Consider the following 11,939-nt stretch of genomic DNA (forward strand, 5'->3'; position numbering starts at 1 on the left):
ATGAATTAGTATGGACAGAAATAGCTTTGATTTGGACCATTGTGTTGACTTGAACGTGGCCTCAACAAAATCCCCGGCCGGGATTAAATCCCGTCAAATGTGGTAAGAGGGGGAATCAGCCTATCCAAACATTTCTCCGTCAAATTATAGGCTGTGCTCGATTCAAAAAGTTACCAAATGCTTGGATGATGTGCCTTTTATGCGACTAACACTATATATTACCTATGTTGATGCAACAGATTGGAAGTAAATAAATACGATCAAAATGCTAAAGCCGCAAATCCTCAAATTAAAAGCATAAATTTCCACATTTTGCTCTGCAGCTTTGCGCAACGTTGATTATTGAACTTGAATCACACCCGTGCTGCATAGGGCGGCTAAGGGCGCTATAAGAGCCTATAGGACGGTCTAGAGACTCTAGACATTGAAGGCTATTCCTTTCAGTATAGCAAAACGCGTTTGGTGCACGTGACGTGAATGTGTTATAAAGTTATATCGTCGCGTTCAGGCGCTCATTGTGTCCAAAACCGTTATACTTTTCAGGAATCTGGGGGAAAAGAACCGGCTGTGTTCCAATGGATCTGGATCCTAGTTAATATGTGGATGGGAAACAGTTGAAATGTGGAGATATAGACCACATGAAGGTTTCTGTGAATCATGAATGTGGTATATAACCTACAGCTTATTATATTTGAAGTCTGGCAAAAAAAAACATTTTCAGATAGGCGATTGACATTCACAAAATAAACGTTATGCAAATTGCCATACTTGGAGCAAGCAATTTACTATTTATTTTCTCATTTTCCCATAAACATATATAGGCCTATTATATCTGCAATAAGGCCTAAATACAGTAGGCTATACAGCCTAAATTAATGGCTGCTGGCCTGGGAGCCTGAAGAATAGGCATTATAAGAAGAAGAATGCTACAGTTTGGTACAGTAGCCAAACCTATAGGGTTCATTTGGTTACTTTTATGTGTGTGTGTGTGTGTGTGTGTGTGTGTGTGTGTGTGTGTGTGTGTGTGTGTGTGTGTGTGTGTGTGTGTGTGTGTGTGTGTGTGTGTGTGTGTGCAATATGCCTGTGTGCGTGTGTACTGCACATTTGAATTGAATTATTCAATTTAACATGTAGACCTATTGGATCAAATTGGGTGGATATAATCGTATTTGTGAGGAATGACAAAACATTTTAAATACATTTTCACTGTGTCTAAAATAATATTTTTTAGATTTTTTTTTACCCCTTAAAAATAAAAGAGCAGTGTTAGTGAAAATATATTTAATAATTACACAAAATGACATACACAACAAACGGACACGGTGTGAAAAGTGGATCCACTAGGCCTGATTTATACTTTGTCGCATGACGGTGTCACTCGCCTATTTTCGGCGCGACACTGGTGTACGACAGAGCATAAATTAGGCTTTTAAAGCACCCATTTATAGTCTGTCGTACGATGGTGTCGCACGCCCGCAACAAAGCATAAATTGTGTTCTGATTTGTTTTATAGAATAATATGTACAATAAAAGGTTTGAGACCTACTGGTTCAGTCCTGGACAGCTTGCTTGCATGATGGAACAAAATTAAAAAATTAAAAGTTCTTCGACATGATGTGTTTGTCGTTGCTTTGAACAGAGACTTGAGCTTCGGATGCATCAGGATTCGGTGCAGGAATGCAAAAATAACAATAATAATAATTATAATAATAATAATAATAATATAAAAGCTACAAAAACACCAAGGAGTTCCACTTGGAGAAATGGTCTCTGTACCTCGGTGCCATTTACAAGTCCCAGTCAGGAGTTCTCTCTAGAGTTTTTCTTAGGCGTCATATCAGAATCAGAAGTGTGTGTATATCACACCGTTTCTCAACAGCGGTTCCGGGGGACCACCAGGGATCCCAAATGGGCCCTTACGGGTCTGTCTGTCCCTCTGGGAGTGTACAAATGGAACCAAATAGACCCGTATTTTGTACACTTTCAGAATTAAATCAACACTGAGTGAGGATTTACAGTGCATGGTCCCATTGATGGAAGTAAAAAAAAGTATCAAAATGGGATGTCCGTGTCTTAATGCTTATCAAACTGAAGCAGTCCTTGGAATGGAAAAAGGTCATTCCTCCTGGCTGGTGTTGTCTAGATGTGAAGAAGTTGAGCCCTCCGACACTGACTGGCTTCTGGTTTCCTGCTCGGAGGAGAGCAGCTGTTCGCTGGTGGGGATGCTGTTCTTCTTGGGCCGGCCTTTAGGCTTAGTGGGAGACTCCAAGCCCCCTCCTTGTAAAACCTGCAAGCACAAGAATCACCACAAAACTCAATTTACTGTTACAATGTAAAAGTTAAGCACTTATATAGCAGACACTCTCACCCATGAGCAACTGACAATAAGCATGGTAAACACATGTGAGAGAGTAAAGTACCTATAGCATGCATCAGTTTAATATCAAAATAATGTGTACATTGAAACTATTTTGTATAGGATCAGGATGGACCTAGCATCTACAATTTTGTCCATGGGTTTGATAATTGTAGTTTACAATTTAATTGCATGTATTATTAACATAATAGAGCAGTGGTTCTCAAACGTTTTCATGTCAAGGACCCCCAATTTAATCTATTCGGCTGAGATATAAGAAAAGCCGAAGAAGCTCACAAGGCACTGCATCATAATACGAGCTTGTGAATCGGCTATTTCAAATAGCTATATTAAAGTGGCTAAACTGATTTTAACGCTATATTCAGAAAAACTTTGAACCCTAAAGCACCCCTGGGATACATCATATATGCAGTGCACTTCACAATTCATTAAACCCTCTATTCATAGCCTAAACTTGACCCGAGTTGGGTACTTGTTCCTGCAGCTTATCTCTTCGCTCCAAACAATCTACCAGATCACAACGCATCACATTGTTCACGATCATGTAATTGTAGATCGTCTATTTTCACCAAATGTTTGCCCCACGCTATAGGGTTCAAGTACAATCAAAACATTCTACCCTATATGCAATTTTTGGTCCATTTGTATTCCGGTCAAATGACGGGCGCTAGCCCCTCCTTTGGTGTATGTCCACAAACTTTGTCCTATACACAAATATTAAATTCCCATTGTCAGTGAATGAAGAATTTTACGTCATAGTGTCTGAGCAAATAGACATAGTGTCTATTTTCCGTCATGATGATGTACGATGATCTATTTTACGTCATGATGATGTACGATGATAAGAGCGCCCCTCACTTCACACGGGTGTGATTTTTAAAACACAATGGATGCTAATACTGACCTTATATTCTCAAGACTACATGGTGTATACAAATGTACACTCTCAGAGATAAGCTATAGGAAGTTATATTGTTTTGTTAAAATGAGTCTTAGCCTCATGGCTCCAGCCCTGAATCGCTACCATTACTGTAAAATATGTCCTGGCGATGAAGTGAAACGAAATGAAAATTCAGACTGAGTGTCAGGCTAAGTGTTAGCTGTATATTAATTGCTATAGGTAGGGTGTTTGTTCAGTAACAGGGCTCTCCCATATCTCTCCAGCTCTTTAGTAAACAGAAAATGCACATTCAGCTTGGGATACAAATTGTATTCAATCAGGAGAGAGAACTCAGGATAAACAAGTGAAACTGGAAGTGATGACACAAAGAAACGAGCAGTCAAAATTGGAACACTATAAAATGTAAGCCGAGTTACTCTCTCCTGAAATTGGCAACGGACCTGCAAATGTATTTTGTTTTGTTTTATGAAACAGCTGGAGCGATATGCAGGAGACCCCCATGTTGCACAAACTGTATATTGCTATATGGGAATATCTTTAAACGCTTTAACTAAATAAATAAAACGTTTTGTTTATACCTTTGTTTTTTTCCCCTGTAAATTAACACAGATGATTTAAATGAAATCTGATATGATAACTTACTATTTTCTTCCATTTCATCCGTCTGTTTTGGTACCATGTTTTGACTTGCAGCTGACTGAGACCCAGAGACTCCGCCAGGTCTATTCTGTAGAGACAGGATGAGAAAAAACAACCTCAGTCAGTCCTATTTTAAGTTGACTCTGATTCATGGGTATACAAATGTACCCTGTCACAGTTACACATTGATACATTGACTCAAACAAATTAAACAAAAAACAGGATTTGACTTGAATTATAAAACTCCTCATTCTGAAACATAATGGGCTCAGGCTATAGTGTGGAACATAACTACACATTACAATTTTGAGGTACTTTTTATTTGGTTTAGTATTTCCATTTCTTGATACTGTATACTTCTAGCTATACCCCATTCAAATTAAATGTTGTACTTTATACTGTCTTTACTCCACTAGAATTACTTCTAGTGGCTACGCCTGCTATAGTTACTTTGCAGATTTAGCACATAATCAGCCCCACAATATTAAAGTAATGTAGTAGTCAAATTATTGTGAAATGGACCATTCTGGATAATTTCCATAGCCTACTTTTACCATAGTATATTGTAAGTATATTTTGTATTTCAAATCAATCAATCAATCAATCAATCAAGCAATCAATAAATCAATCAATCAATCTGCGTTCTTGTTCCAACATTGGCTTATAGGCCGGGTCAGGTGTGAAGTTGTTAATACTATAGGCCGGAATACTATCCGGAACTTCCGGAATTTAAGATTGAGTATACTTAAACATTGTGGGCACCTCAATGTTACAATGTTTTCCCCTATAATGTACAACAATTTATTAAGAATTTGGAAATGGTCTGAAGTAATGTAAAGTAGCCTATACAGGACTTGAACATGCTTGAACATTTTAAGGCCTAATATTTCTGCTACAAATTGCTACAAAAAGGTAATTATATATATGGGCATATTTAAATTGAGGTCTGATAATGATGCCTGCAGTCAAATCGTGTAGTCTAGAGACTATATACGTCACATTATTTCAGACCCTAACATTATGCAATTTAACATTATGGTACCCCCAAAGTTTGGGAGCCCACTCTTCCTGTATAGCTTTATTTGTAAATCTCTGGGTGTATAAATGCACTCTCTCTCAGAGATGAAATAAGCATGTGTGGGGTATTTGAGCAGACCCACCTATCCGGTGTGGAGAGATATTTCTGCTTCTCAAATCTCTTCTCTAAGCCCATTAATTGAAGTTCGGTAAAGACGGTTCGGCTCCTACGGCCTTTCTTGGTCTTCCCCCCGAGCTCGGAGCCGTGGTGCTCCAGCTTGCCTCGGAGGTGGAGGTCCAGCGGGAGGTGGTGAGACGCGGGGCCGATCCCGAGGGGACCGGATAGGAGCGGGGATCCTAGCGGGGAACCCAGCGAACACGACAGCGGGGACATGGGGAACTTCAGCAGGCCTGTCTGCAGGTGGTCGGCCTTCAGGACTGCATTGGGGGGGGGATATCCAAAATATTACACTTTCTGTCTGGGGCTGCTAGAAAAGTATTCATTAGGTTATTAAAAAACGATTATTTAGGTTAATAAAGCGCGGGCGAGTGCTGCAATGCCTTCAAGTTACAAACATGACAAACAGGAGGGGTTTTCAATGACAAAATAAAGTAAACCAAAACCAATAACCGTACTCGAAAAATATAATCGGGATATAGGCCTAATGTCTACCCTACCCTACTCACTACAAAGCCAACGTGCAGTAATTGCACTGATAAAATGGGTTATCGCCTCGGTATAAGTGATATTGCACTATAGGCCTATATCAGTTCACGAGGTGTTTATCCCCAAAATCATGTTTGACCTTTGAGACAAATAATCCAGTGTGTCTAAAACATAGTTTTGGCTTTGTAGGGCAGTATAGGCCCTATAAGACAGTTTAAAATAACTAATAATCAATTATTATTATTATTATTACTACTACACTTATACTACTATAAGTGTAGATTTCAAATTGTGTGCTTTCACACACAAAAAACATGTAATCAAGGGGAAACGGACAGAGCTTTAAATATAGGCTATACGTTCTTGTTGAATTATTGTTTAATAATAATAATAATAATAATAATAAATAGCATAACTATTACTGAGTGGCTGACAAATCCTTTCAATCGGAACATTGAACCCGCTCGATGCCTTTGCGCAACAATTATTATTTTTGACACTGGCCGCTAAAAAATAAACAGCATACATTTCTTATAAAGCAACTGAATATGTCGGGTTAGTGGAGTTCTTGGTCCAACAAGCTTTTCTTTGGGAATATATAAACCCGGGAATAAATTCAAATCGCGCATTATTATTATTCTTTACGCATTTTACGCATTGGTTTTATTCTCACCAAACGGAGACCCGTAAGAAAGGGTCCATTTGGTTAGGTTGCAGTTGCACTCTCCGATTTGTAATGAACCCTATTTCCATGCAGAACTCACGCAGATGGTTGTGGAAGGGCCGGGCCGCGAGCAGAGCCTGTACTCCGAACTTGAGCAGGTCCCCGGCCGGGGAGCTGCAGGCCACCTTGTGCTCCGGGTGCTCCGTCAAGATCTCCTCGATCATGAAGCTCCGGTAGCGGTGCGACCTGTGGTCGGCGTGCGCGTCCCCACCCACGGGGTAGTAATGCGCCATGTCCAAGGGATGCTGCATGGCCACCGGACCACGAGCCGGCCTGTATACCCGCCCGGGGATGAAGTGCTCCCAAGTCCGCGGGACTCGGGAGGGATACCCCTCCTCCTCCGCCGGCCGGTGGTTCGAATCCTGGGTGTGTGTTTACACTTATCCGCCCGGTTCACCGCTCAGTCACTCTTTCTTCGAACTCGCATTCCTTTGCTTTGCGCGATAGTTGCAGCCTTGCTACGGAGGTGGGAACTGATAAATATCCTCAAGTTTATATTGAAAAAACGGGTTCAACTAAAGAAACACAGTCCACAGAAGCAGCGTGTTGAAGTCCAGATTCTGGCTCGGTTCGCTTCGGAACGGAACCGCACAATCACGTGTACAAAATATGACCGTAAAACGACTTGTTCATGCGCTCAATGCGTTGCGCGTCACCGTGACAGTGAAATGAGGAATATGTTTATGGGTTTTATGAGTCTAGTCACTTAGCTCCACCTCCACCTCTGAGCACACTGTCAAATCCATAGTGGCCGTTTAACCCTGAGAGTTCCAAACGGACCCCTAAGGGTCCATTTGGTTACACTCCCGAGTCCGAGCCCTCGGTCTCAGAGTTGCAAATGAACATTGAGGATTTTACGGGTGTAGCAAATCCACCACGTCGACTAATGGTAACATTTGTAGTCTCGAGAGTTAAATGCTAACTGAGGATTTGGAGCGTGCATGGGTTTGTCTTGGCTTCCCTCATCATCACTAACCCAAGGTTACATGCAAAAGGCGCGCTATTTCTGCATGAATTTGCATCATGTCAAAGGAACACAAACACAATCCAAAGCCCCATGCAGGAGGCTATGGATATTCAGTAGCCTACATTGTACAAAAGACTAAATGAAGCGTCCGCGAGGATGTTAAAAATAAATATAACACAATCAATCATATATTCATGCGTCACGAGTCACGACTGATATAGTGGAGAGAGAGAGAGAGAGAGAGAGAGAGAGAGAGAGAGAGAGAGAGAGAGAGAGAGATGAATGGGAGGTGAAGCTAAACCTGAAAGCAGACATTTTCATATATTTTGCACGCTCTGCAGGCTGCAGCTTCATCATCAATGACGATTTAAAGATATACGGTAAACTATATTAGTCCAGGAGTATATGTATCATGTAAATTAGATTAAGTGACATTATACAATTTATACTATACTCCTTCGCCTTGGCCCTTGGCTGAGGACCCCGGCCCTGCAGACGGCAGACTCCCTCCCCTCCAGGACCCCTCCTGGGGGTGTGCCGCGCCGCGGACGGACCTTTGAAAACCACTATTCTATTCTGTCTCTACAATACATATAAAGATTAAAGAGTATAGCCTATTCGATCCAATGGAAAGGCCTGGACAAAATGTGTTCTTTTTTTTTTTAATTTTTGAATGCAAATTAGAATTTCCCTTATAGTCTAGCGTCTCTTTCGAGCGCATGCACGAGCTTTCGTCAGAAGACTTTAATTTGATGTTTAGTCAACAAAACATTCTTCTTCCTCATAAATATATATAGGCTATATATATATGCATATTTGATCTGCACGCTCAAAAAATATTTTAGTTATTTCTTCATCATGCCATTATAAAAAATAATCAAACATTTAATATCAGTTTGATTTACAAGATTTTTAGGGATTTAGGATTTTCTGTATATAATATATTTATTAAACGATAAAAAATAAAACAAATCTTTAATCTAGCCTATAGTGATAATTTTTATCCAGCTGTGTATAAGGAGACTGAGTGTATAAATAACCATGCGGTTCCATTTGTACATAACAGCTATATTTTATAACATGCCTAAAGGTTTCTTATAATGCAGTGTTTAGTCTAGCAGCTCAGTTAATGATGATACAGCCTCATGCTGAGTCACCATGTTGACCACAGCACAATATGAGGTCACACATCATTCCTGCAGTGATGATGGAAAAAAGTACTCATTTTTTGTACTTGAGTAAAAGTATCAATGGCCATGTAAATAATCTGATACAAGTTACAAGTACAAGTTTTACTAACAAATGTCTATAGAAATATTTTGAAAATAGCCGATCTACAAGTTCACAATGCGTCACCATGGCCTGCTATAAGTAACTATAAAGTTACTCAAATAATCAAATAATAAATGTAGGCTATAACATTTGCCTCTGAGATCATGTGCAGTATAAGTAAAATTAGGAATTGGCTAAATAGCGAAATAGCCTAAATGTGTGAGACATGTGTCATGTCTATATATAGGCTATAGCCTACTTTCTGAGTGAAGGATTGATAATATTAATGTAAAATAATATGTCCATTTGGGTATCCACACACGCACACGCAATCCAATCTAACACACCAATCTAAACAAATGGCTAATCAGCTCTTGTCTAGAAAGTCAAAATGCTGTCAGTGCCTGTTTCAGTGACAAGACAACGGAGATATTTCAGAGACCTGTGACGGTGTGATATCAGGACTATCATACTATTAAAGCAAACTTTATAGCCTAAGTATAAGTATAGACAGTTGTGAACTGTACACCTGAATTTAATAATACACTATTTGAATACGATATAGTTCAATCTTTAAAAATATGAATCTAGACCTATAGGCTAATAAAACATTATTTGCCAGTTAAAATCACACACATTTTATTTCCCATTCTACAAACTGTGAAATACAAATTTCAATCAATCAATCAATCAATCAATCAATCAATCAATCAATCAATCAAAAATAATTTGTCTGTCAGCGTTTGCTTTCACACTTATTTTATTTGCAGACTATAGTTGCAGCTGCATAGCATGTTAAGCAAACAAGACATTGATGCAGGCACATTGCGCTTTACAGTGAGCTATACTCTATAGGCCTATGTCTGAATGGGACAATGCATCATTCATTAAGATATTAAACTGATGCAATACATAGGCGTACCGACATAGGATGACTGTGTCACAAGTTATTGAGAAACAGGCTTATTATCACACTGCTAGTAGTCAGTCACACTGGTCCAATGGACCATGTCTGCCTCTGCTGGCCTCTAAAGGGATTGCGGTCTCGATCCCCTCGCTTGTTTTATAAAACTTTAACTTCGTAGTACGAAGGAGAAGGACTCAAGCATGACGTCACGTGTTTACGGTGTTTCAAAGTGTAGGCCTAACTTCCATCAGCAGCACACGTGCAAATTGCAAGCTTATGGATTTGAGCTGTCTTCTGAGAGAGAACGTTTACATTTTCACATAGCAAAATTGCCAAAATACCAGGCCTGCTGACTCAACAGTGTATCATTTGGTGCTGCATGCTGTTCGTTCATGTAACTGACAATCAGTCCCCCCACCCCCACGCCCACTCCAAAAAGAAATGAAGAAGAAGGGGGAAAAAAGCCTAATATATTAGGATGGTTTCTTAAAAAATAAAAATAATCAAGGACCTTATTATTAGGCAGGCTGCAGTAAAATATAAGACTATATTCAAAAGGCAGTGGCAACATGTGAGCGGCCTGGCATTTATAGGTCACTGCTGTCTCGTATCATTTTTGAGGGGCGCTAGCCCCTCCTATAAAGAGCTATAGTGTAGATTCTGTCTTAACACAAACATTCAATGCCATTGACAATGAATGGAGAGTTTACGTCATATGTGTCTGAGCAGTCGGTATATGTCTGTCGGTAAGTCGGTGGAAACCCTTGACCAATAAGGGACCACCACTCTTGGTGACCTAACTAAGGTTGGTATAAGGTCAATAATTGATTCGAGCGCCCCTCACTTCACACGGGTGTGATTTTTTTAAGGGACACATGGCCAAATTCCTGCCCTGTTAGTAGTAGCCTATTATTCCTCTGTCTCTTTCAGTGAAACTCTGAAATCCCTCATTCCCTTCAACAATCAGCAGAATCAATATATTATACTATATGTGTGTTGTATTGTTTAAAAATGAATGAAATGAAATTTCCTGCAATAAAACTGAATGAGTTACACCTGCAAGCAATCATGGTATTTGTTGGAAATATATTCGTCCAAATAAAATCATCAAGTTTGTTTTAGTTTCCAGAGGGACCAAAACACCAGCAAATGTGTGAGATGGTTCATTCAGAGTCCACGGTGAACTATACAACAAGGTGGTCTACTTAAGGGGTTCCCAAACGTTTTAGCTTGGGGCCCAAAAGGGGAACTTTGTCTCCCTGGGACACAAACGAGTGGAAATAGCACTTGCATACTAAAAAAATCACACTTATGTGAAGTGAGGGGTGCTCTTATATCATCATTATACATCATCATACATCATCACATCCCAGCCAATCACTTTTGGCGTCCTCACTTATCTGTCCTCACATTTGGCGGGTTTGTGTAAACACAAACATTGTCCTAACACACACACATTGAATGCCATTGATAATGAATGGCCAGCTTTGAGCGTTTGTCCCAACACAAACATTGAATGCCATTGACAATGAATGGGCAGTTTTGAGTGTTCGTGTAAACACAAACATTACGTAAACACAAACACACTGAAGACGAAGGTGAGGACACAAATTCTGATTGTCTGGCTGGAATGAGATGATGGATGATGATGTATGATAAGAGTGCCCCTCACTTCACACAGGTGTGATTTTTATCCTCACATTCTGTACTCAGCCAAACACTTCCTCACTTTTCCATCCTCACTTTTTACCCTCACATTCCGTGCTCAGCCAATCAAATCCTCGCTATGGGGTACACACAAGCACACAAAGCTGGGCTCAAGAAACAGATTCAGACCTCAGAATTTCTGAGGTCATTCATTGCACCTGTGAACCTAACAACGCCTCCCTAGCTGGCCTGCAGAATGACTGCCGCCTGGTTGCCCATCAGGCAGTGCACTTGTTGCCATTGGCTGTGCAGACACTGACTCGGGCATGTTAAATACTGCTGATCTAATGACACCACAGATTGTTGGAACCAAGGAAATCAGGCTGGCCACGAGACAAATGTAAAATTGGGTGCCAGGTCGCTGAGAACTAGTTAGGCCCACGCTTGCCAATAAGTGTACAAAGTACCTGAATTCGCTATGAGAAGAAAACTACTGTAGAATGCACTGACCTCTCAGTATAACCCATGCATTCATCACGTCCCGATTAGACTATTGCAATTCTTTATATTTGAAATTAAATGAAATGATTACTATATTTACCCAGGGTATCTGGGCTAAGCTCAAGAACTTGTTTCCAGCCAGGCCCTGCTCATAGAACATTTCATCATAGTGGTTCAATGCCTTGTTCAAGGGCACTTCAGCGGTGGTAATTTTAACGTGTCGGACCGCTGATTCGAACTGGCGACCTTCCGGTATCAAGACCGCTCCGCAATCCGTTCGGCCAGTCCACCATCTCACGCCTACAGAGGGTTCAAAATGC

General features: G+C 40.3%; 1 protein-coding gene across 1 annotated transcript; it reads right to left on the reverse strand.

Moving 5' to 3' along the window:
* Positions 1–1,270: 1,270 nt before the first annotated feature.
* Positions 1,271–6,975, reverse strand: barx1 (BARX homeobox 1). The gene is made up of 4 exons (XM_079509864.1): positions 6,366–6,975; positions 5,078–5,372; positions 3,921–4,005; positions 1,271–2,287 (listed from the first exon to the last, which is right to left on the reverse strand). The coding sequence occupies exons 1-4, from the start codon at positions 6,574–6,576 to the stop codon at positions 2,117–2,119; spliced, it is 762 nt and encodes a 253-aa protein (XP_079365990.1). The 5' UTR covers positions 6,577–6,975; the 3' UTR covers positions 1,271–2,116.
* Between the last annotated feature and the right edge of the window lie 4,964 nt (positions 6,976–11,939).

This window comes from Electrona antarctica (assembly GCF_951216825.1).
Source record: "Electrona antarctica genome assembly, chromosome: 9".
In the NCBI taxonomy this organism is placed as follows: domain Eukaryota; kingdom Metazoa; phylum Chordata; class Actinopteri; order Myctophiformes; family Myctophidae; genus Electrona; species Electrona antarctica.